Source organism: Corvus kubaryi, unplaced genomic scaffold (genome assembly GCF_017639235.1).
Source record: "Corvus kubaryi isolate FWS band 111438036 unplaced genomic scaffold, C.kubaryi_AGA036_p1.0 137, whole genome shotgun sequence".
Lineage (NCBI taxonomy): Eukaryota > Metazoa > Chordata > Aves > Passeriformes > Corvidae > Corvus > Corvus kubaryi.
The window spans coordinates 29055593-29081079 of NW_024580671.1; the positions used below are offsets into that span (position 1 = coordinate 29055593).

Here is a 25487-nt window from a genome sequence, read left to right on the forward strand (position 1 = left end):
GGCAGACTGGATTTTTCTCTCTGTTTTACTCCGTGAAGTCACTTGTCATTTGTATTTGTATACAAAATAATAAGAGTACTATTTTGCACCTTTTTTCCCAGGTAGGTATGAGCTGTCTTTTAGCAGTAAAGTTTTAGAACATCAGTTCTATTGTGAAATGCTACCTTAAGAGAGAATTTTGCCATGGGTTGTACAAAGCTGGATTTGAACTGTCAGAGTAAATTTTAAGGGCAGTATTAAAGAATTTTGGATTTTACAGTGTTTCAATGAAAATGTTGAGAAATAATCAGTGCAACATGTAATCTCTTCTGCTGTTCAGACATAATTGCTTTCCTGCTCTTGGAAGAAGAGGTGGATGTGTTTTCCTTGGTATTTAATGCCATGCACACCTTCCCTAAAAATGAAGAGATCCAGCAGCATGGATGTAAAGCATTACACAAACTTTTTGAGAAAGGTATTTAATCTTGTAGTTTATTGCATTAGAAAAAGGTATAGGTTGGGAGGGATGGCAGATATTTATTTAAATGCAATAAATGAATTTTTGCATTCCAGATTGATTTGTGTATTGTCTGTTCTTTAAATGAGCTGGCACAAAACAGACTTTCCAAGCAATATCACAAATTTTCTAAATTAGAACAATGAATATGACATCTTTTAAAAAATCAAAATATCCCTTAATTTCTAACTCCAGAGTTAACTGGAAAGATGGGATTTAACATTGGTCAGTAACTGGAAGAAAGAATAGTGGCATTTGATTTTAATTCTCAAAAACAGGATTGTGTATTTAAAGACCGGTACATTTTAGGAATGTGAACAGTTCTAAAATCAAGCAAAATGTTTGTACTTCAGAAAAATATTTGATTCTGCTCTTTACTCTGACAATACTAAAAAGTGATCATATATCCATACAATATTCCCATTTATTCTGAAAAATGAAGTCACCATATATTGAGTTTTTGCAGACATCTCAGGAACTGTGCATGTCATGGCCAGAAGTGTCCATGTTGTAGCCCTCTGGCTTTGAATTGAGTTTCTTGATTCAAAATAAATATTGAGAAATGCTATCACTCTGCTGTACTCCTTTGCTTCTAAGATAGTCTCCAGTTCTTCAGATTGGTTCTTTTCAGCACCATTTTATACTGGTTTTTTTAAGTCTTTCTCCCACATGTGTGCTTGGAATTATCTTCTCTGTTCCTTCCCCTCTTCCTGTCCCTAAATACTTTCGCCCTGCTGTATTTTCTCTTCAGTCTCCACAAAAGTCTGAACTTCTTACATTTTCTGTGCATGTTTTTTATAAGTGCCAGATTTTCACAGATCTGGCTGCCGGTACAGACCTGCATACCTTCTTCTTGATGGCAGCACTGATGTGACAAGTTCCTAGATTGCTCCTGCCTCCTTTTTTCTGCTTCTGAGTCACCTTGTCAGTTATTGTTATGTGGACATTTGCCTAGCCTTATCTTGAGCCAGATTCAGAAAATGATTCTGCTTGTGAAATTTAAAAGGTGCTCTTTCTCATCCTGGGTCAGTTCCCATATCTGGTTCCTTGCACAGCCACACAGTTATGTCAGTATGAATAACAGGGGCCAGGAATGGAAAAACCTTAAGCCATTAAGGTAAGATATTATGAAAGCATGGCTTTATGGAAAAAAGTCCATTATTAAAAAAAAAAAAAAGGAAGAAAAATTAAATAACATCACTGAGTATGCAAAATGGCATTCCATTTTTTTTTTTTTCTTCACTGTATGCTTAACTTTTCCCTAGCTTATATACTGTCTTGGTTTGGGTTATCTAAATTTTATTCTGTGAAAAAGGCTAAAAGACTTTTAAAATACTGATTCACAAGGTAGCATTAGAAAGTCAAAACTCAATTACATAAAGTGCAAGCTAGAAAAATGTGTTTATAAAGTAGCTCAGTTTTTAGTTAAAAAAGCCATACTCATGAAAGATGATGTGTACGGAGAATACTTTACTTTCTGTGAAACGTAGAAAATAAATATAATGAAACTTGATAAAAACAGTTGTCTTTTCTCATTATATACCAGGATAAGAATTATTTCCTCAAAACATACTGTATCTCTTGCCTTTCAATTTAGTTCCAGAAGAGCAGCTGACTGAATTTGTTGAAAGCAAAGATCATATGATCATACTGAAAGTATTTAAAGAGTTTCCAGAGAAAGAAGAGGTGATTCTTCCTGCACTTTATTCATTACATTCCTTAGCTGGTCCAAGTAAGTGTATTATTAGAAGTTATTTTCAATTCCTTTTCTCCCACAGTGTGCATCAGCTCACACTTTCTGTGATTGTGAAAAGTAATCTTTATGTGATTGCAAAAAATCATTGAGAACTGGTTGGGAGTTGCCAGACAAATCACCTTCCTGTTTTCTTTGGGAAATGTGGGGATACTCACAGCACTTCTACTGGCTAGGCTAGTAGTTCAATGCCTTAGAAAGCCTCGAGCAGCCTAGAGAGGTAGCACAGGCAATCCAGCATTTCAGTAGCTCCAAAAGCGGCAAATGATAACTGCAAAGCTGATACCACCAGCAGAAGCAAAGAGGGAGAAATGTAGCTTTCAGCTTGCCTAATTCCCACAATTAGAAGCTTTCAAATGGAAACAGAAGCATACAGATGTTCGCAGAAGGAGTGCAAAGCCAAAGAGCGTGGGCCCCCTCTTGGGCCCTTCTTTTATTCGGAGAAGGGGAAAGGGGAGGACTGGGGGCGGACCCGGGGTGAGCGGCCAATCAGACGCTGCTGAAGAGTCTGAGTTACATTTGGTTTTGCCCGCGCTTGGAACAAAGGAGTTCAGAGCACATGGCAGGGGCAAGTCCTGGCTTGTCTTGGGGAGGGGGAAGGGAAGCTCGGAATGGGCAGCAACGGGGAAATACTTTTAATTTTTAATGGGATTTTTTTTTAAATTTAACCCTTAATGCAGAAGTCTCTCCTGAATAACAGAAAAATACTTTCTTCCTCTTGGAGTAAGCAGTAACAAAGATGCTTTATCATAGTTTTGTAGACTGAAGTTCAAGACTCTGCCCTGTCATCTTTTAATACTTGAAAAGTAAGATACATTTATTGACTAAATAAATCTTCAATGAGTTTGGGTAGCAGGTAAAGAATATTCTTGGCAAAGTCTATTCCACAAAGGGAAAATTGCCCATATAAACTCAGTGGCCAGGCCTGGGTAAAAGATATCAGACACCCACAGTGGTCATTTAGTGGTGTCTGCAATGGCAAGCATTGGTAGAACTGTGCATGTGGTAGTCTTACAGTGTCCTCAGGTGTTGTGCAGTAAGACTGGAAGAAAATGTTTTTGTTATCTCTTGTCTTCTGATAACAGCAGTCCCTGTTCTACACAAAACCAGATCCTGAGAAATGTGTTTGATGTTTTGTATCAATTTGTTGACAGCAATTTGATCTTGTTGACACAGAGGCAGCTTTTTATCAGCTTCCTGCTGATAAAATTTTGGGAAGCGTAGAGCAGGGTTCTGCTATTCATGTCTTTCATGAGGTGCATAATGTTGTACCTCCTGCAAAAGTGTTTACTTACAAAGCCTTGCTCATACATCCTGTCTGGCTCTGTAGGAACCATGCTGGCCCCATGTATGCCCAATAAACAAGAACTAGACTTGTGTGTCCCACATTTCATCAGACTCCAAGCTATCTAGTTCCTGTTTCTCAAACTTCTTGCTGTTCTAGTTTATGTTTAAGAAGTTTAGTATTCCTTGAGTCAGAAATAATTTTACCCTAGCCCAGAAGTTACTGCTGTTTTCTAGGGAAGAGGATACTGGATTTTAAGTGCTTTTCAAAACAGTAAATACTTACATGAAGTGGGAAATCCTTTATAACCAAGGAATTGCAACAAGAGAAAGGCATGAAAAAGACCTGCTCTAAAGTAGGTATTTAATACTCTAATTTCTAATATGAAAAATTGAAAACAGACAGAAAAACATGGATGTGCAAAGCCAGTATTCATACTCTTGGATTGTGACATCCCTCAAGAACTCAACAAAATATATTCCTTTAAGGCCAGCATAAAGAAGATAATTCAGTGTGAGTACACACTGTAACTTATCCAGTACTAAAATGTCTCCCTATACCCTGAAGTTCAAGTCTCTATTCCAAATGAGTACCTCACTATGCCTTCTTTCATTAATACATATTTAGACTTTGTTGTGGCTCACATAAGAAACTGTAGGATAAGTGTTAATTCCAGTGCTGTACAAGCACTCTTAAATCTCAGTAGTATTTGTGGCACGAGAAAAATGCTTTGCTGCTGACTGTCCTCCAAAGTGGAGTGATGGATCACAGAGTGTTAACCCATCTAAATGGCAGGCATAGGGAGCCAGCCGGTCTTGTCCTCTGTTTAGTAGGGAGAAACAGTCACCTCAAGAAGAAATTTACCTAACCCTAAACCAGGTTCCTGTTACAGTTGGGATGAATCACCATATAGAGTGCTCAGATCTCTTCATCAATTGTTGAGAGAACTTAGGTGACAAAGTTTTGGTGGTTAAGATTAAATTTGATCTGTTCCACCTCTTTTTCTCTAACTTGTTCTGGGAAACGGTGATCCCTGCAGATGTGCCATTGCTTGGATTTTGCAGGATTTCAACATGCAGTTCATTGTGCTTTCTTTGTAATGATCACTTTTGGAATCTTCTGACTGTTTCATTCTACTCATAAGTATCACCTTTGAAATCGTAACTTACTGTGAAGTGATACAATACTGTCTTGTGGAATGTGTGTTTTCAGTTGAGAATGACATGATAAATGGCTGTCATGTTAAAGCATTGTGAAAGGTACCTTCCTTCACTATCAAACAGAGTGCTTTAGAAATGCTTCCCACTCAGAGCTTGCTTTTTCATCTGGTAGGTTATCATTATTTAATATTTAGAGATGTATTATTTTGAAGATTTGCTGCTCTTTAAAAAAGGCTAATTATCTTTAATAATACAGTTGTGAATATTTATCTTACGTTGTATCCAGGGAAGCCAAGCTGTTGAAAGAACAATTAAGAAAATTTATAGACCTCAGCAGAGTAATGCTAACTCCCTTGGAGTCAGTGACAGGACTCCCTTTCATTCATTTGGGCCAGGATTTTGGCCAAGATTTCTTGGGTTCATATTCTGTCTCATACCCTGGATAGAAATACTACAAGGATGCTTTCACACACTGTGTTTTAGCTACCATGATGCTGTTTTGCCTGAAATTACTGTAGGTGAGATCACTCTGTCCTCAGTAGGAATGGATGCATTCTGTCTTCAGATGGGCTCATGTGATTGTCCTGTTGGTTTCTGTATCTGGCCTGAGTAATAAACAGTAAACAGGGTGAGAGTGACCAGGCACTGGCACAGTTTCCTTGGAGGGGCTGTGAAGTTTCTATCCTTGGAAATACTCAGAAGCCATCTGGACAACCTGCTCTAGGCAGCCCTGCTTGAACACGTGGGTTGGACACGGTGACCTTTTAGCCCTGCCTTCCAACATAAACCTTCTGTGATTCTGTGAAATACAGGGTTTGCAATGGCTTTCAAAAGATTGCAGGAACGTTAGATGAAAATTTCAGTACCCTCAGTACACAACAGGTGTACTGTAGATCTAATTCATATGAAAATAATAACTTCCTAACTTGCCCCCTAAAAAAAGAAGGAAAACTCAGAAATACATGATTGAATCAAATAAATTACTACAGAATAGATTTCATAATAAAAAATTTCTAAATTGTTTCTTAATTGTATGCCCCAGGAATATTACTGAAATACTGTGAAATGTGTTCTTGATCACAGTCATGTTAGAAGCACCATTTATAAGATTGATTTAGTATTTATAAAACAATTTGTTCACATTTAAGAAAAAAGTTACCTAAGATTGGTTTGGGAGGAGGTTTCTGTTACATGGCCTGAAACAGAATGAAAGAGAACCATAAATGTTAATCTGAACTTTGAACTTAATGAATTATTTCCAAATGTTCATAGTCATTAATGTCCTTTATGGCCATACCAAGAAATAAAGCCACCTTTGAAGTGCAACGCAAAAACTCAAATATAGTCACAGTTTTCTAAAATCTGTTTAACTTAAGTCTGAACTAGAATCCAGTCAACTTCTTTTTTCCCCTTTCTCTTAAGAAGCCGTTTTTGTTTCTGTTTCTTTCCTTAGCCAGCAATGTTGAAGTGCTTATGTCTGGAAATGTTCGCTGCTACAATGTTATAGTGGAAATGATGAAAAGTTTCCCCAATAGTGAAACAGTTCAGGAAGCGAGTTGCTGTTTGTTGCACAAGCTTACATTGGGTAAGTTCACAAAGTTGTTTATACTCAGTTTATTCTGACTGCGTAAGAGTTGGAGTTAACCGGGAGCGTTACAAACAGCAACTGCTATTCCAGTTAATCCTCAGGGTGGTGTATCCTTGTGTCAGATCCTTGTGTCTAATGATGCAAACATATTGAGGTAACTGGCCACAGTCAATATGCTGTCCTTATGTGGTAAATATAAGTAACAATGAGAAGCTGCCATAAAAGACTGAAGTTAGTGGGAAGTAATGAGACAAAAAAGAGTGAGAAGTACCATATGAGAATGGGAAATCAGTAGGTCCAATTCTGTATAAAGTTACTATAGAAAAGAAGAAAATTACTTAGAAATTTCATTTTGTGAAGTACCAATGGTGAATGTGTGGGGAAACAACTGGTGCTACAGAATTAGTTGAAAAGTATTCTCTAAAACTCTAGTTTTCCTCCTTACAATGCATTTATCTTCAGATACCTGTGCTGCATTCCTGACAGTGATGGTGCCTGTCTTGGGGCCCCCTGTGCTGCAGCAGTGAATGAATCACTGAGTTCTGGACTTGCCTTGACTCGAGAAAAAGTGCTTTGGTTGTGTGGGCTAAGATGGGCTGATTTCACATCAAAAGAAATGATGTCAGTGGCAAAAAGTTGTGCCTCTAGCAGCTCTGTTCTCACACTTGTAACTATAATAAACCCATTTGAGCAGTTGCCAAAAACCACATAATAGGAAGTTCAAATAAAAATAAATATGTTTTTTCCCCTGCTGCATACAAACCCACTGTGAGCAGCTGCCTGAGCAGCCCTCATTCCATGGCTGGTTCTTTTTAATCAAGAGTTAGACTTCCCAATTTTTGCAGGTGGTGGCCTGAAGCTACTGCAGATGCTGGTACCAGTGCATGACTCCCCATAATCAAGTTGTTCCCATCCTTTCGCCATCTGTTTCCACTTCTTTGTGCAGATATTGTAGAAAATACAGATCAGACCTGACTGCAACCCAGAGCAACTTCCCATTCCCCTTCAGAAAGACAGATACAATTTTCAAGAAAGTATGGTGACTGCTAAGGTCGTAATTGCAGGGTTTTTTGGCAAGAGGTGATGCTAACCTTGAATGGTTTGCTGTGCAAGGCTAACTGAAGATAGGCAGGGAAACCAAGCACTTGTGGGGACACAGCAACTTCAGTGACAGGCCTGATCTTGCCCTGAGTGCAACCAGCCTGGTTTCAATCAGATGTTTGCCATGTGTTTATGCTGATCAACAACGAAGAGTGGCAGGAAAGCAGCCACAAGATCCATTTTTTCTTTGAGCCCCTCATCTTAATAAATAGCTGCTGTAGTAGAGTTATGGAAGAAGTGTTCACAGCATCACACAGTTATGGGGACAGATGTGAAATTGCTATCTGCTCCTGGAAATAGTCTGGAAGATTTCCATATATATAGCCAGTGTTTCTTCCCAGGTTATTCAGATGGACACTGTCTTCCTAAACCTATGTTAACTGGCAGTGAAATGGTAAAGTCAGCATCTACTAGCTTCCAAAAACACCATCCTGCATTCTTCCTAATCTGGTAATGACTGTCCTAGATTTGACTGTCTTTGGAATTTTAACTGGCTGATACCTGTTAGGCCAGCCACAAGTCCAACAGAATTGCTCATCACATAGCCTAAGATTATTAATTTATTTAGGTAAGTAATATATTTACACAAACATACCTTTTCCATTAAAATACATTAAGAAACAGCAGTGCTGATATAACATGACCACACTACTGATCTTTTACATTGCTACTCTGATTCTCATTTTTGCTAATCAAGATTTAAATGAAATTGAATATCAAAATAGAAACCATAGCTATCAAACCATATTTGACAAAGTGAGTGTTGCTCTATTATTTTCTAACCTATGATACAGGTTTTTACAACAAACAAGAAAGTTATTTGAATTTGCTTGCTTTTTGAAAAGTGCCTTGTATTCAACTTGTAACATAAAATACTGTACAGCTTATAATAATTGTTATGCTTTAAATATATTTATCATCAAAAGGCTTCCTTCTATTCCAGAAGGAATCTATTCTATATTTATAATGTTGGCCTTGATTTATTTAACGAGGAGGGCAAAACCAGAGAGTAAACCAGGGTTAAATTAGTTGTGTCATAGGATAAATCAAATCATTGCAGAATTCAGGACCAGAATGGCATTTGCTTCCTGGCAGGAAGTTCTGCAAGTGATACACCAACTGTATTTTTCTTATTTTGATGACAGTGTGTGTTTCATTTTGCATAGAACCTCTGCCTTTTGTAAAAAAAAAAATTAAAAAGGCCCACAAAGAATGTAGATCCCAACTGTTTTTTATCCTTAACCTCTTCTTTCAACAAACAAAATTTTCTTGTCAAGCCCTGTAATAAGAAAACCAATGTTTGCTACAAAGTTTGTGCATTGTGTGCCAAGAAATTTATGTTAAATGTAAAGCTCTACATATGTGTTTATATTAATTTGATATCTTATCTGTTTTCAGGAAATTTTTTCAATATCCTTGTATTACATAAGGTTCCAGAAGTCATTGTGAAGGCTGTTACAACATATCCTGAAAATGCAAAGTTACAAGCTGCAGCTCTCAGTTGTTTAGCTCTTCTAAGTGAGTAAATCTCTGTCTACTTGTTAATTTTTTTGTTCTAGTAATTTCCTGTAATGATTTCAAACTCCATTTCTTTAACACCAAAGGCTCAGGTAGGACAGCTTCAACAAAGCTGGATTTCCCACATGATTACAGTTTACTGTTTCACTGTGGTAAGTCTGTATTCATATCATACACCAAACATTTGCACAGTGTTCAGAGCTGGTAAGTTATGTTGACAGATCTGAACAGAGCATACTGGTTATTCATAGACAAATCTTGGATAATCCCTTCTTAATATAAAGTCTCCAGTGATAACAACACTGATTTGATGTTGTGTTTGCCAGGTATGACAGTACTCGTATTGTGGCAGTTGATAGCAACACAAAATCAATGCTTGTGCTTGAGTTCTGAAATCAATTAAAAGATTTAAACTTTTCCTTGAGTACAGTTCAGACAGAAATTAGTTAGCTAGTGGCAAAAAGCTAAGAATCTGATCCTCTTTGTCTCTGAGTTATTATTCCATATAAAAGTCAGTAGAAATGCTGTTTAAGAGTCTCCAAAATAGCAAAGATTAGAAATCAGTACATATTCCATTATGCCTCAAATATTATGCTCAGTGTTGGTATCTTTTTCTTCCCATTAATTGCTGAAAAATCACAGGTATAAAATGATATATTTCAAATTCTGTTGCACTTTCTGGGACCAGATATTTCTCTCTTAGCAACTGCAATTTGCATTTTATTTATTAACGGCATTGCTTCAGAGTGTAGATGGCTCTGTAATAAATGGTTCCATGCAAATGATTCACAGTTATATTTTATGTCTGTGGTACTCTGTATGTAAATACACAACAAAAAGAGGTACATGCAGGTCTTTTCAGAGCCAAAGCTTAGACTGATCTGTAATTATGTGACTCATCTACTACATTACACTTAAGTTTTTAACTCCTTTTATAACCTTGAAGACATTTTTCAAGTCTGTCTTAGAGTTTATGTCAAAAGATTTCTCCCTTCCCAGAAAAGGCTTATGTTCCCACTGATTTTCAACACTGCCAGTGTGAGTGCCTCCATGACTACAGAAAAGTTGAGACATAGGTGTTTTGTTTTCACAGTAAGAATTTATTGTAAATATTTTATATTTCAAGCTGAAACGATATTCTTAAACCGGGATTTAGAGGAAAGAAAGGAGGAGGAGGAGGAAGAAAAGTTATGCTGGTTGGAAGCATGTTACAAAGCATTAGAACTACACCGAAAAAATACAGATGTGCTGGTGAGAATTTCTGGGTGATGGGAATATGGAAAGACTGTATTATGTATTTAATAAAATGTTTAGCCACATGCTTTTCTCATATATATCCTTAGGCAAAAAAAGGCCTTAAGGTCTTGATTAGATTTAGAATAAATCTTACCTTTCTTGCCTTTCTTATCTTTGTTCATCTCAAGAGATTTTAGCTACTTCTTTGGATCAAATGTAGGTAGTTAAGATGAGGCTTATTGCCTGTAACTTTGGCCATGCAAAGATTGTTGTTTACATACCTCCTCTGTATCTAACAGCCAAACACAGGCCCATCAGTAGAAGAATTAATCTTGGCCTAAAATAGATACCAAAATGCAAATCAAGTAATGAGATTGTCACATGTGTTTGTAACTCAGGCCTATTCCAGCTATAAAGAATGTGACAGTGTACATTTTGTTCTATTTCTACATAAAGCACCTTGTACTTCTTTTGTGAACTGAAAAGCAGTCAAACTATTTAAGTTTTTTCATATATTTTTAATCTTCTAAAGGTATATTTTCTTAATCTTTTTGTCTTGGTTTATATTTAGGAGGCTGCGTGCTGGGCTTTGAAAAATCTGTTTCTGTATCAACGCAACCTTCATGAGAAGATTGGAGATGGAGATAATCAGTCAGTGTTGTCTTAAACTGGATTTTTAGAAATGAAAAAAATGAGTGCCTATTATTAGGCCATCTGACGTTTCACTTTTCAATTATTTTTAGTTTTGTAGTAGATGAAATGCATGATGATCAACCAAACCTGGGAAAGTGTCTTCCAAAGTGTGTTAACCTTGATTCAGGAAAATCTGCTAGTGTTTTAATGAAGGGTCAGAACACAGCCTATTAGAGCTAATTTTTACAGTTCATAAGGGATTGTGTCTTCAGTTGCAACAGGGATAAAGAATATAAGAATTAGGAAAACAGACAAGATTAAGATACCTAGCATGTAAGGAGTGTAGAAAAGCAGTACTCATTTTCTTACAAATCAGATGAAAAGGCATTGTAGAGAGAATGCTGCCTCATTAGGGAGAATCTACTAGGCATGGATAAGACACAGATTTCCATTTTACTTAAACTATTTCTCAGAGTTCCTCAAAATTTTAGTCACTCAATTTTTGCCAGCCTGTTTGTACCCCTTTCTGGACCTCAGGTCGCTTGGAAAGCATGGTTCCAAAGCAATTCAGTGAGATTCAGACTAGGCAAAGTTGCATAGGTTACAAAGGGTTTTCTGTCAGCTGTTGCTCTGGAAAAATACTAGAAATCAAGAGCAATCATCTGAAATTTTCATTATGTTACATAATACCTTTTTAGGAAACTGAACTGCAATTATGAAGTAACTGCTGTAATACAGTCAATGTACAGTGATTTGTTTCTCTCTGAAAGGTTCCCAATAGACAGAGCAGTGATGCTCTCCATGCTGATGCACTCCTCTTCAAAAGAAGTGTTTCAGGCTGCTGCTAGTACCTTGGCAATTTTGTCACAACAGAATGGTAAGGCACTTCAGTTATCTTTTCTTTTTCATTCAGCAGAAAGTTATTGCAAAAATATTACAGAGGATTTAGTGTACTATTGAATGAATACAATACTCCCTGTGATAAAGAGTATTATGTTGTGATAAGTAGGAAGTTTATTCCTTGCTTTGAAAAAGTTATTGTTAGCTAGTATAAAAAATACCAGGAAATATAGAGTTCTCCGCCAGTTTATGTGTTGCAATTGCTACTTTTTGGAGCACGAGACGTGAAAAGAGTGTGCTCTCTTTGTATGCTTGTTTAAATATTTATCACGTTTGAATTTCGTCAAGAGCAGCATTTGTTGAAAAATCACATGAATAAGGAATACAGCCCAACAAATACCACTTTCTTGCTTAACACAGGAGATTTGAGCAGTCCTGTTGACTTCAGTGAAGCAAATTGTGTAGAAACTTAAGCATTTCTTTACTCCTGATCATGTCCCTAACATGGTTTCCTAACTTTTTTCAATTTGCAGACCCCCTCAAAATTTTTCAGTGGAGATGTGGACCCCTGAGTAGAGTATTTAAGCCTACTGACAGTTGGCCTGCTTTTATTAGATAACTTTCACAGAATCCTTTGAAATGGTTATGGATCTCAAGTGGTTTGCAGACTGCACATTGAAAACCACTGGCTAGATAGAAAGGAAAATCCTAGCAGTTAATTACCATTCTCTAGGTGAGAAAGCATTGTTTTATCATCAGTTTATTGAGCCATCCAAGTACATAAAACCTAACGCAGGGAAGGTTTTATAATTATTTGTGAGACCAAGATGTATCTATACTGAGAAATAGATCTCATAAATGTATGCATATTATTGTCATATACCAGTTACTTTCATAACATGTTACTGACAAGTGGGCCTCTGATTCCTTTTGGAAATCTAAAGCAAGTTTTTCTTCTTTTTTTAAATTATTATTCTCTTTTTTTTTCCCCATAAATGAATGTGCTTACAGCAGAAATGATAGACATAAAGAAGCTTAGTAAAATCTTCTGGCACAATGCAGTACGGCTTGAACTAACCTTCTGAAATGGATGTACTGAACTGGGAATAACAAGATTTGGTGGTAGTTACTATGATAATTTTTATAGTGTTCTAATTTGTATTAGTTACAGTTAGAGCTACAGGATGTGCTTGGATATTTGAATTTGCAAAAAATGAATTCATAAAGTAAATAGAATTAATAAATATAATTTCATTTTTGAAGTTTCATTTTTGGAAGCTAGAAGGTTTTTTTAAAGTTTTAAGTTCTAGCTTTCCTATATGATCTCAGAGTGCGATTAGGAAAAAGTTGAAGAATAAACATTTCTGAAAATACAAGCAGGGCTATACATTCTCCTTCCCATATGCTAACTTTATGTGAGTAAAAATAGCAGATGTATAGAGACTTATTAGTCAGAAATTATAATGTGTTTGATTAAGCTATGCAAACAGAAGTCAGCTTCAGCTCAAATTGTTTCCTATTCTAATTTGTACTATTATTTCTGTTTGGTGAGGCAAAAACATTGGAAAAAAAAGGAGTAGGGGAAAAAGTTGGTTTTGAGAACAATACAGAAAGAAAGAAAGATTTTCTTACAGGATGCTTACTATTTTGTATTGTAGTAAATATTAGGAAGACACTTTTGGCGAAAGGCATACATATGAATGTTTTGGATATAATGAGGAAACATTCACATTCTCCTGAAGTGGTTGAAAGTGCCTGCAGGATCCTGAATCACGTGTTCGAAGGAAGGTAATAAAACTAGAAATGCATGTCCACTTCCAAGATGAAGGGTTTTGAGATTCTGTGCCATAAGTGATTACATTTAAATTGTTGATTGATAGTAAAATTGACCACAGACTGTCAGCCCTGTTTAAGACATGGAATTTTGTAAGCCCTGTAGTCAAATGCCCAGGTGGGTGTGGGTAGGGAGCTGCGTGTTCTTCCCATCATGGTTCTTGTGCAGTGAGATTTGAATAGACAATGTCTGGGTGGTCTCCCCTCCTGTTAACAACACTGAATTCCATTAAGAGATAAGAAATTTCCCGAAAAATTACCTCTGATTATTAAAATAGCATTTTGTTAATATTACTTTTTTGTCGGCTAGGATGGAAGTATTTACATAGACTGAATTAATAGAATGGCATGAAAATAACTTGCAATGATGAAGAAAAGTAACACAGTTTAATTTATATTTCAGATTTACAGTGTTCCAAAGGGTAAGGACAAATACATGTGAAATTTAGAAATGCATTCTTTTTATTTATTTAATAAACTATTTTCAGTTTCCCTCATCTGGATGTAATGACAGTAGCAGTATCAGAAGTTGTAAAAGCCATGAGGAAACATGAAAAATCACTCTCTTTACAACTGGAAGCACTCCGAGTCCTTTTACACTTCATGATGCCTGGTAAGTCATCCAAAGGCATACAGCAAATCAGATAGCTGGGTTTTCATCTTTCTTATCTAATGACACAGCCTTTAATGGGATTTCCAAAAATTATTGCAGCTCTGTACATAGCAGAGAATAGCTGTATGTCTTTAGGAAAATACAAAATGGGAGAAAATATTTGAGGTATTGAAGGTAACAGACCAAAATTATTACTGCTGATTTCCTCTTGATTTCATCAGTGAATAGGCAGCTCCATTTTTTCTAAGGAGCTGAGGGAGTGAATGCAGAGCTGTCGCTGTGGTTGTGGTTTGCATCATCGATCCCCTTTAAGTGAGAGCAAACCATGTTAATGACATAAACATTTTTTTACCACAAAATGCAATTGTTTTGATAGTATCTCTTGGAAGGAACGTAAGAACCGGACAGTGATCTTGACAGATATAAAATATGCAATTATATACTACTGTCTATCAAAAAGGAGAAACCAAACTGACTAGTTTAGAAATTCCTTTCCAGAAAAACCCCTCTTTATTGGCAATCCAGATGGGGAAGAAATGTTCTTTATTAGTTTTATGCCTTTAGTAGAATTTGGGAAAAGTTTTAACTCTTTTTATCAGTGTACTGCTATATATCCTGCTTTTTTCCTCTGATATTAAGTGTAAGAGTACAGACGTGGGGTACTGATTTATTTTTTTTCAGAATAACTTTTTGTAGGTATCTCTCAGCAGTTCTAGTTGAACATCTACAAAACCAATAAAAATAGTAAAATTACTAATACGCAGACTGATTGCAGGTTTTTCAGTTTGCTTCTATTATTTGAGTTATAATCCTAGTACTTCCCTCTTTTTTCATTGAACAGCAGGATTAAGACTTGATATATGTGTTCTAACATGGAGGCAAGGTGCTTTGTTTGCCAGTATCCTGGAAGTGAGGCCCTTCTAAACTGTAATCAGACAGCACCAACTGGATGTTGGAACTTGCAGGTTAATTAGGGAATAAAAAAGTAATTCATGGGAAAAATAGTAATCACAATGAATATGAATGCTGTAGTGACTTTGAAAGGATCTTTGAGTACTTGCTGTAGTGTCACTTGACTGCAAGTGCCAAAAGAAAGTAAATCTGAAAGACCTTTTATGTGTGCTCACATTCCACTTAATGTCATCTGTGTGTAAAATATGTCCCATGATGTGCTGCCAAGTGAGCAAGAATAAGCAGTTTATAGCTTCTGTATAGTGTCTCCTTACCAGAAGGAAGAAGCATTCTCAAGTAGGTATCAGGAACACCAGGAAACTCTGTAGCTCAAAAAAGTAATATATTGCAATGTACCTTAGAACAAATTCTTTGGCACAATTTTGTATTTTCATAGTAAGCAGTGAGCAAATACGTGGTGAAATTTTCCTTTCAAACACAATGTACTCACATTACAATATAAATCTGGAGGGACTCCAGTCTCTGCAATACAGTGTTTTGAAAATACCATAAGATCTGAATTATGCTCTCTGAGTCACCTCAGTGTTCGTTTGATTGTTGGATTGTATTTTTGGGTTAATGATGGGGAGAATGTGAAATCTGCTCTTCTGAGGAAGGTTTTTTTCCATTGTTGCAGATACAAAGAATGAACACCGGAATGGTTCTTCCAGAGATGTGGGAGATGCTGCTTTTGCACTTACAGTAAAAGTCATTAGAAGCCAGTGTCTGTTGGAGGGAACTCACTCATTGGTGCTTAATGCTCTAAACAGGGTATAGTTAAAGCTTTATTCTAATGGATTTGTCATTATTTTACACTTGCAATGGTGAATAATTTGTAAGTTTTAGTTCTGCATTAATTTTCCTATTGATTTGATAGAATTAATCTTAACTCCCAAATTTCATTAATTTATTAGGGTTTCTTCTTCCTTTCTTTTCTGTAGTGTATTAGATGATTCTTTATACAGTGACTCCAAAGGATATTTATTTTTAAAAAGCTAATTTTTTTCAAGGATACAGTTTATTTGTGATTTCTTTTTTTTAAACAGGCTATATATGAAGTGTCCTCATGCCTACACCTCAGCTACCCATAGAACTGAGTGCACAACTCAATTGTCTCCATTCTTTTCACTGTTCAACTTTTTCAGCCCCTGTAAAACAGAATGATCACAGTGCCTTGAAGGGGAAGCTGAAAAATGAAAGGCTGAAGCAGACTCAGTCTGTGCAAAGGGAACTTTGCACAGCAAATTAACCTTAAATCTTACTGATGGGAAATGTTTCACTTCATGGCTTTCAGAGGAATCCAATCTACAAGGTTTTCAAGGGTCACATGATCACAATCAAAATGTAGCAATTCTTAATTTTTTAGAAGTCTCTCTCAGGAATTTTGAGCTTGCCAAACAGATTCAGTGAAGGAAAATTATGTCTCTTACATTTATTATAGAAGTCAGAGCAAGTAATGTATCAGTGAAATAGTTCTAGAGTATCTAAAGGACAACTTAATCTGAAGATATCAGACATAGGAGTTAACAAAGGAGGTAAAATAATTTTTACTTCAGAAGGTCTTCAGTATTTTGTGATCATCCTGATTGCATTTTCCAATGCAGCTGATTTGTGGTTTGGGGTACTACAATATCAGCAAGAAGGGCTAGAAATTGACACATTTAATTGAAAACTAGAGACAGAATAAGGAGGAAGTTGGGCATGACTCCATTGAAATTATTTTGCAGATTTGCAAGTCACTGCGATGGCTGTGACACTCTCAGATCTAGGCCTCATCAAGATTTTCTCCATCTAAAAGTGGGGGGAAATTGGGAAGTAATGATCACAACCTGTTGAATTTCTAAATAACCAAACATTCTTTTGTTGTTACAGAACAACCTTAAGAACAAGCAAGTCTTCTTTTGCCATTGTAAGCAGAACAATCTTGATCTGATTTTATTTTCTTTTCTCCATTAGTTTATTGGAAATCCTAGCATTCAGAAGTGTGGACTAAAACTGCTTGGTTCTGTAGCTGAGTGCACTGGTGCACTAGAAATTTTAACCCAGCAAGGAGCTACTGACACTGTGCTTCACACCCTGCAGATGTATCCAGATGAACAAGGTAGGGAAGGTGTTTTGTCAGTAGGGTAGGAGGGCTTGTAACAGATCTGTTGCTCTCTTTAGTGCTGGATGTGATGTAGGTTGCCTGGCAAGAGAAGGCTGCAGTGCTGCATAGTCCTCAGATTCACCCATGTTGCAGTTTTGCCTCACCCTGTAATAGCCTGTACAAGTAACTTTCTGGAATGTTACTAAAAGACTACTTAAATCATGGGTTTATTCCATTCAGAATGTCTGAATTATTGGTGTGTGAATAATATTTATTTTTCTTCTAGACATACAGTGTTTGGGTTTGAGTCTTCTACGCTCTTTGATTACAAGAAAGAGTTTGTGTATTGCAACTATGCATGTCCTGTCAGCAGTTCTGGTTTCTACTCTGCGAAGATTTAAAGAAGTCACTGAAATCCAGATGCATGTATGTGTCATTTCTGTATATGAGGATGAAAACAAAACTCAAAACGTTAGAAAATTATTTTAATGTAGTTACATTTGAAGTATAATTCCCTGTTTTACTTACTTCGTTTTGATTTTATTGAAATTGCTAGATTAGTATAAACCTTTGTAATTAAACTGAGACATTTGTCATAGAGATGGTTTTCTTGGAGGCATATATTCAATCCAGGATGTGTAAGCGTAAGTTAAGTGCTTATTTAAGACTTCTGAGATCTGAGAACTAGAACAAATTTCTCAGTCATGATCCTTCATTCTGTCAATCTGTAACCATTTCATGAAGTAACCATCATAGTATTGATTGCCCTTCTTTGAGAAGTCATAGAAGGTAACTACCAGCCTTGTTGCCAGGAGTAAACTTAGTGTAGGAATGCTGTATTTAAGAAAGGCTATTGCTGGAATACTATCAGACTTTGACCCACATCTGTATATGGAAGGAGAGTTCTTTGTAAACACACATGTAATCCTTGTGTGAAGTTCTGTTTCCTCTGCTTCAGAAACTTTCCCTGTTGGTTACCAGTTTCATTTTTTTAGTGGAATAGAGCTTGCCTGTGATATCAGCTTTCTGTGAGAGTTTCTATATTTCTCTTCCAGATGAATATGAAAATATCACAAGTACAGCCTCCCTTCTTTGCTGCTGTTTTTCCCCCAACCTTTCCACATTTAGCTTAGCAACCAGTGTAGAGAGAAATAAAAATAATGTGCTGGAATAAGGAAGTTACTTTAAGTGATTTAGTTTCAACTGGGTTTGGACAAGGAGTCCATAATTTAGCCAGTTCACCCTTCTAGGTAAACTTTACTTGCAGAATCATGGGGTAATTTTGTATTTCTTCTTCGTTTTTAGATACACCTGTTAATTTTTTCATTTAGTTTAATAGTTCTTTTCAAATTCGGGGATTACAGAGCAACACACTGGAACAGGGTATCTTAGTTCCATATCCTTAGAAAGAGATTGTTTCCTCTTTACATTTTCAGGAAATCACAAGTACATTTGTCACTGCCAGGCAGGATGTTGTCAGATATTATGGTGCATATTTGACTTTTCAGTGTCAGTTAATATCTGTGGGTCAGCTAAACAAGCATGAAACTACAGAGACACCTGCTATTTCTGCCTTCTCTTCTGAACTTCTCCTATTTTGAACTAATGCACGTTTAAAAGTAAGACAAAAAATTTAAAGCATGAATCTTTTGGTTGAAATTTGGTTTTGCTGCATGACCTGTTTTAAAGTGACCCTTTTTAACACTGTACTTCTTTCAATGTTCTCATTGTATTCTTAGGGATTTCATGCGATCTTGGCAATTCTTGGTTTGTCACCTTGTTTTGCAAAGCTGCTGGTAAATGAATCATTTGACACAGTCATTTTCTACCAGATGTCCATGTGTTTCACTGACCAGCGAGATCAACAGGTATGTTCTTTGTTTGACAGTTCCACAGGTGAAAAATGTTGGTGCTTTTTTTGTCCTAACTTTTACTGTTTGTCTTTACATTCAGTTTCAAAGCCTGTGTTGTAAATGTTTTGCTAAAATAGCTGAAAATGATGATTTAAAAAATATGATGCTGGAAAAAGCATGTATGGAGTACAACAGTATTATGGCTGAATGTTTACTTCTACTGGGAGCTGATATTAATAAGAAGACAAAGATAAACTCTTTGATCTATCAGGTAATACATGGAAATATATATGTAATTTTGTTGCTTAAAAATTTGTGCTTTTGTTCCTTTCTGTTGTCATGTAAATATTTATACTGGAGAACACAGAGAACAGAGAGGCTGCTCCCACATGCCCACAGGTGCTTCTTGCTATATGTGGCCACCTTTAAATTTAATTTTTTTTTTTTGTGAAATGATATGCATAAGCACTTCTTTATTTTGGCTCAGTGTCAAAGTTTTAAACAGTCTGAGAGAACCCCACTGCATGAAGGGAATTAGGAAGTGTTCAATTCTGCTGGTAGAACTCTCTGGGTGGTGAAGCACAACTGGGTTTAGAACTGACCATCCATTCATAGAGTGTGAGGTAGGCAAATCAGTGTTAGCAAACCACAGAGAGCATACTGAAGTAACTGAAAGTATTTCTAGAAAATATTTTTAGTGTTGAAAATCAACACTAGCAATGCAGGCTTGGAGATTGGGAGGAGCTGACTGAATCACAGAAACATAAAGGTTGGAAAAAACCTCGATGATAGTGAAGTCCAAACTTTGGCTGAACCACCACCTTGTCAACTAAGCCAGAGCATTAAGTGCCACATCCAGTTGTTTCTTGGACACTTCCAGGAATGGGGACTCCACCACTTCCCTGAGCAGCCCGTTCCAATGCTTAACCACCCTGTCAGTGAAGAAATTCTTCCTGATGTCCAACCTGAACCTCTCCTGGAGCAGACTGAGGCCGTGTCCTCTTGTCCTGTCACTGGCTGCCCAGGAGAAGTGGCCAATCTCTACCTGGCTACACCCTCCTTTCAGGTAGTTAAAGCCAGTAGACCTGAGCTCACTATCATTAGGCAAGCCTTGATGAGACTCACTGTTGTTGTCTGTTCATTGAATATCCAGATGAGAACACCTAAGTGTCTATTTTCCACTAAACGGATAAATAAATGGAGTTGCCGTTGACCGCAGGCAATAATCAAACTAGATAAATTGCCATTCATTTCTGCCTGAAAACTGTGTGCACTCATGACAAAAATTACAACTGCAGAACTCCAGCATTTGATACATTTTGGGCAAAGCCTTCATGAAAATGGGAATTGGTACTCTGACGCCTTAGGCAGGCGTATGCTCCAAGGAGTAAGGCATTGCATAATTGAGAAAGAGACACAATCCTTAAAATAAAGTCCTTTATCCTTAAAATAAAGTCAATCTGCATTTGAGACAAGCCTCTTTATGCAGTCTGAACTGTTACTTGAATGCTTCACATTCTTGGTTTGTTTTAATTGCTTTTCTCTATTAGGTTTGTGAGAAAGGAAATAATCCTAAATTGGTGGAATTGTTATTAGCCAATGGTGCTCGAGAGCAGGATATTCGGAGTGCTTTGACCATCAGTATAAAGAGAGGAGATAGCCAAATCATCAGCTTGCTCTTAAAGAAGCTTAGCCTTGATGTCACCAACAGCAGTATATGTCTTGGAGGATTTGGTTTTGGCAGATTAGAACCTTCCTGGCTCATTCCTTTGTTCCCAGATAAACTTACTCAAACAAGAAAACAAAGTGAGTATATGTAGAAATTGCTATACAAAATGTGTCAATATCTTTTGATGGCACTATGAAAGTGTTTTAGGTGAAGACTTTCAGTTGAGAATCTTTTCGTAGCACTCAGCTGGCTATAGAAAGTTCTGGGAAACTTGAAAATAAATCAAGTTATCTCTGTTATTTTTTTAAAGCTACTTGGATTTCTTTGAGATTATTTTATCTTTTCCATTTCTTGTACATACAGATGCAGGTTCTGCGCTGGCAAGGATGGTGCTCAAATTCCAGATGAAGAACATTTCAGAGGATAGATCAAGAGCCTCCTCTGATTCAAACTTGTCTGAAGATGGAGTGGATAGAAACTATGATTGGAATTTCATACCTGACCCATTAGTGGACAGTATTTTTCCTTTGAGTGATGATATTGATAGTGAAGGTAATTGTTTTTCTTTTCTTTGTTGCTTTTTATAATCCCAATCTAATGTACCAGAGCTAGCCTATAGCCATAAATCAGTTGTTTATTTGTATTTGAGATATAACAACTCCCATGAATAAAAAACCTTCTATCTAAAACTCTGTTTGGGGTAACATTGGAAAACAGTTTGTGGTATGTGCTTCATCTACAAAACTAAGACCTTGAAGTGTTTTATTCAGTTATACACTTAAAATTAGTTTGTCATGCATCCAGTGTTTTGTAGAGAGAAAGAGTGAGATTCATGCAATTGAATTTAGATTTTGACTTTTTCTGTTCTGTTTCTGAGCTGCCTTTATAATCTATGGCAAAAAGCAAGACCTTCGAGAGCCCAATTTGTCTCATCACGTAGTCAAGTGTATTGTGATCTAGAAACCCCTCTGTTCCCTGGGTAGTCTGTAAATAAAGTTCATACAACCAGATCTGGTATAGAGGACTATGTTATTAACAAATAAAGTAGGTGAAACAAGCCCTATCCCAAAGATAAACTAATTGATCAGAAAATGTAAATGACAGATTTATGTTCAGCCCAACATCATCCTTTGTAACCAGGACATTTGAATGCCTTTAACTTATAGAAAGACATTATTTCTGTCTATAATACCAGCAACTTAATAATGAAAGTAGCCTTAATTTGTAACATATCTTTTTTGTTGTTCAAATGTTGCTCTTGTTTTAGAACAGTTGGTTACTTAAAATCATCACAGATGAAGAATTTGAATTTTGGAATCAGAGAATGCAAAGGAACTTTTTGATTACGTTTTGTTCTTTTCCTTTTATCGCTCAGCACCACTTTTAATTTTTGTCGGTCTATTTGTTGCCCCATGTAGAAAAGTTGTTATCATAAAAAAATGCAGGAGTGATTTTAGGAGTTTTAAAAGTAGCCTTGAGAAGAGGAACATCAAATGTCTCCAGATAATGACACCAAATATCTCCTAAATCACCAAATCCAGAGTGACATTTGAAGTTTCATTCTCAATAAGTGTGGGAGTGCAAATTTATCTATTGAAATCCAACCCTTTTCTATTTTAAGAAGTATTTACACTGAAGTAGCAGAAAGATGTGTTATGAAACATGTATAATAATCCCAACCCGATGGAAACTTTAAATCATAAATCATCAGTGCAGGTCCTGCAATCACCTGCAGGTCCTACTTGAAGAATGTCAGGTTAGTATGGCCCCTCTGCTCTAAAACACACTGACAACATTGTTGGCCTATTGCACACAGAATTGACCAGTGAGATCCTGCCAGTATTGATGCTTTTGGAATGCATCTCTCCTTTGTCAGCATCTATATTACAGTTGAACTCTGAGCCTCATCTTTAAATACATTTTCTTGCCTATTTCTCCTCCTGTGTTCAAGGAAGCGAAGGTTCACTTTTTACAAAAAAGAAGTCCAATTCCATTGCAGTTGCTGATTTATATTGTAGGGAAATGGCATGTCAAAGAGGTTCTCCTACTTTGCTGCGACATTCCTACTCTGTGGTAAGTCAGATCCTTGCACATTCCAGGTTTTTAAGTCCATCTCCATTGCCTACTCCAAAACTCTTAATAATCAAATCTTAGGAAAGGTTGTGTAGCCATATGGGCTTTGTCTCACTGTTGCCATTCAGTGTTTTGTTCTGTTGTGGTGCACTGTATGGATGAATTTATATCAGCAAAAATTTATGATCACTAAAAAAGTAGACAGTCTTTTGAATTGTTCAACTTTTCAGTCTGGTGTTCAAATGGAAATACAGGGATCATGGGCTCATTCACAAAGATTTAACCTCCCCTTAGTGAAGCTGATCTTCAGCAACGATCGGTGGAGAGAGACTGATTCCTTAATAAGACATAAGAGGACAAATTGGTGGAATCAAAGTCACATTCCTTTGGAAGGAGCTTGTCTCTTTCCATTTACTGTAAAGGGAAACTGGAGAGAGTGGCTTCTCTAGAGGAAGCTACATTTTGCAATATCCTGGTCCATCCTATTACTGCACCCTAGTGAAAATCATTCTGAGTTACCAGAAATGCACTGCTTCCATTGCACTTTAAATCTACCATTCTTTCATATTGCATGGGTTAATACGTTTCATAAAGATGTGACCTACTGTTATTTTCAGTTCAAGTATACAGTGTCTTTGTGTTCTCCCATAGGCTCTGATGAAAAGAAACCACAATAAAGAGATTTACTGAATTTGGATGGTTTCAGAACATGTGTATGTTCCTCAATGCTTTTTCTTTTGGATTTTGCAGGGACCTGGCTCAGATTATGAACCATTAATGAAACAAAGACGAAAATTCTTGCTCTCAGATGAATTCCCCAGTAAGTAAACTATACAATTTAAGGTATATAACAGATTTGGCATCCTTAATGCTTTCACAAACATAGCATGCAAAGATTTGAGACAGATTATGTATTTGTTTAAGAGGAGGATACATTTGGGAAATACTACAGTGAAGTAAAAATAATGCATATATAGGGATTTTTATTTCCTGGACTCGACAAATAATTTATGTAGGCAATGGAGTTTTTAATGAGTGCCCTTATTAGCTTTCAAAAGCTCCTTCTGTTGTGCAGTTTGTAAGGATCCATCTCTTTCCCTTCCCTACTGTCTTACAAATTTCTGTGTCTTAATAGAATTCTTCATGGATTTGGATCTTAACCAATATGCAAACATTCACTCTCTTCTGCATCTTTAAATCCCAAGATGATTGATTGAAATTTTACATAAATGATAAATGAAATCATGGTATTTTCACATTTTTGTTTTCATAGAAGGCATCTCAAAATTGTCATCACATATAAGACCATCAGACAGTCTTTCTTCATTGATCTCAGAGAAAGAATATATTAAATCACTAGATCTTTCATCAAATGAGCTGGAGAACATTGATGCCATCAGCCAGAATAGCTGCCTAACTAGTCATCTGGAACACCTTGAGAAACTGGAGCTCCACCAAAATGCTCTTACAAACATTCCAGAACAACTGTGTGAAGTAATTCTGCATAATTTTCTGTAATACAAGTTGAAATTAGTTAAAATAAATTGTTGGTCTCTAATAATGTAGTCCATATGTATTGTAATAATGTATCCATAGCAATATTATTCAAGAATATGGCTGTACATTTTTGCATGCTTCATATATTTACTCAACTTTTGTTCAGCATTCATGTTCATTAGAAATAAAAGTATTTTCATGGAATTGTTTTAAGTTATTTACTGCAGAGAACTGCTTTAAGATGTGTGATATTAAGTAGCATAATAATGGAAATGGAACTGAGAACTGCAGGCAATTAATATCTTAAATTTTATGAAATGTAGCTAACTATTTTTGAATAATGCCCTATACTTTATTTTGTCATAGAAATATTGTAGGTTACATTGGTACGATTGCTATTTTCTGCTATTTTTCCATGTGAGTTAAATATAAATAAATTAATAATTTGTATAAAAATATAACTCAATTATAAACATATAAATTCGTATTTTATTTTAAGTTCTTAAAAATGAATTATCCTTTTCTTTCAGAACTTGAAATGCTTGACTTACTTGGATTTGCACAGTAACCGATTTACTTCTTTCCCAACTTATTTACTGAAAATGAATTGTATTGCAAATCTTGATATCTCTCGAAATGACATTGGACCTTCCTTTGCTTTGGATCCACACCTGAGATGTCCAACTCTAAAGCAACTTAACCTTTCATACAATCAGCTGGTGTGCACTCCTGAATTTCTTACAAGTGTTGCTGAAAATCTGGAACAGCTCTTGCTGGAAGGGTGAGTAGCATGAGAAAATGGGCTGTAGCATAAAAAACATAACAGGAAATAATAGGTTTGTGATGCAGAATGATGACTCGTATAGCATGGAAAGGATTGTTTAGTCACCAGTGAAACACTGACACTGTCTTCCAACTGTGTAAATTGCTACAATTTTCATTGTTTTATTACAAAGTACAAGACATGAGAATGTCTTTGGACCTTGATAGAATCTAATAGCTTTGCTCTTCCAGTAACGTGCTAAATATGTTGTAGTTCAGTATCTTTCTGCTACCATACTATTAGTCCACAGGGCTGTGTAGTCTGACATATTCAACTAGGTTTTCTGTATACACAATACAGTTTCCACTGTATTTCATATGCACAAAAGCTTTTCTGGAAGTAGTATTAATGTAATTTTAGGTATTGGTATGGATATGTTTTAAATTACAAAACCAGAGAAAACATGTAGCTTTTTGTTTGCCAGCACTTACTGTCATATTTCTTAGTGAGGTAATTCATACCTATATGGAATTCTTAAA

The 25487-nt window shown here is 36.2% G+C and overlaps 1 protein-coding gene across 6 annotated transcripts in view; it reads left to right on the forward strand.

Moving 5' to 3' along the window:
* The window catches only part of LRRK2 (leucine rich repeat kinase 2), a 64620-nt gene that overhangs the window by 8057 nt on the left and 31076 nt on the right, over positions 1-25487 (forward strand). For 5 of the 6 annotated variants that reach the window (XM_042018313.1, XM_042018312.1, XM_042018316.1 and 2 more), the window contains 20 exons: positions 320-454; positions 2094-2228; positions 6148-6279; positions 8782-8901; positions 10028-10152; positions 10709-10788; positions 11541-11647; positions 13269-13398; positions 13932-14056; positions 15645-15778; positions 16964-17108; positions 17380-17519; positions 18833-18961; positions 19047-19217; positions 20497-20752; positions 20979-21167; positions 22567-22688; positions 23439-23508; positions 23962-24182; positions 24716-24966. In XM_042018313.1, coding sequence (XP_041874247.1) covers positions 320-454; positions 2094-2228; positions 6148-6279; positions 8782-8901; positions 10028-10152; positions 10709-10788; positions 11541-11647; positions 13269-13398; positions 13932-14056; positions 15645-15778; positions 16964-17108; positions 17380-17519; positions 18833-18961; positions 19047-19217; positions 20497-20752; positions 20979-21167; positions 22567-22688; positions 23439-23508; positions 23962-24182; positions 24716-24966 — 2917 coding nt within the window. Of the gene's footprint in view, positions 1-319; positions 455-2093; positions 2229-6147; positions 6280-8781; positions 8902-10027; positions 10153-10708; positions 10789-11540; positions 11648-12245; positions 12344-13268; positions 13399-13931; positions 14057-15644; positions 15779-16963; positions 17109-17379; positions 17520-18832; positions 18962-19046; positions 19218-20496; positions 20753-20978; positions 21168-22566; positions 22689-23438; positions 23509-23961; positions 24183-24715; positions 24967-25487 lie in introns of those variants that run through there. The other variant, XM_042018317.1, reaches the window with a different exon arrangement.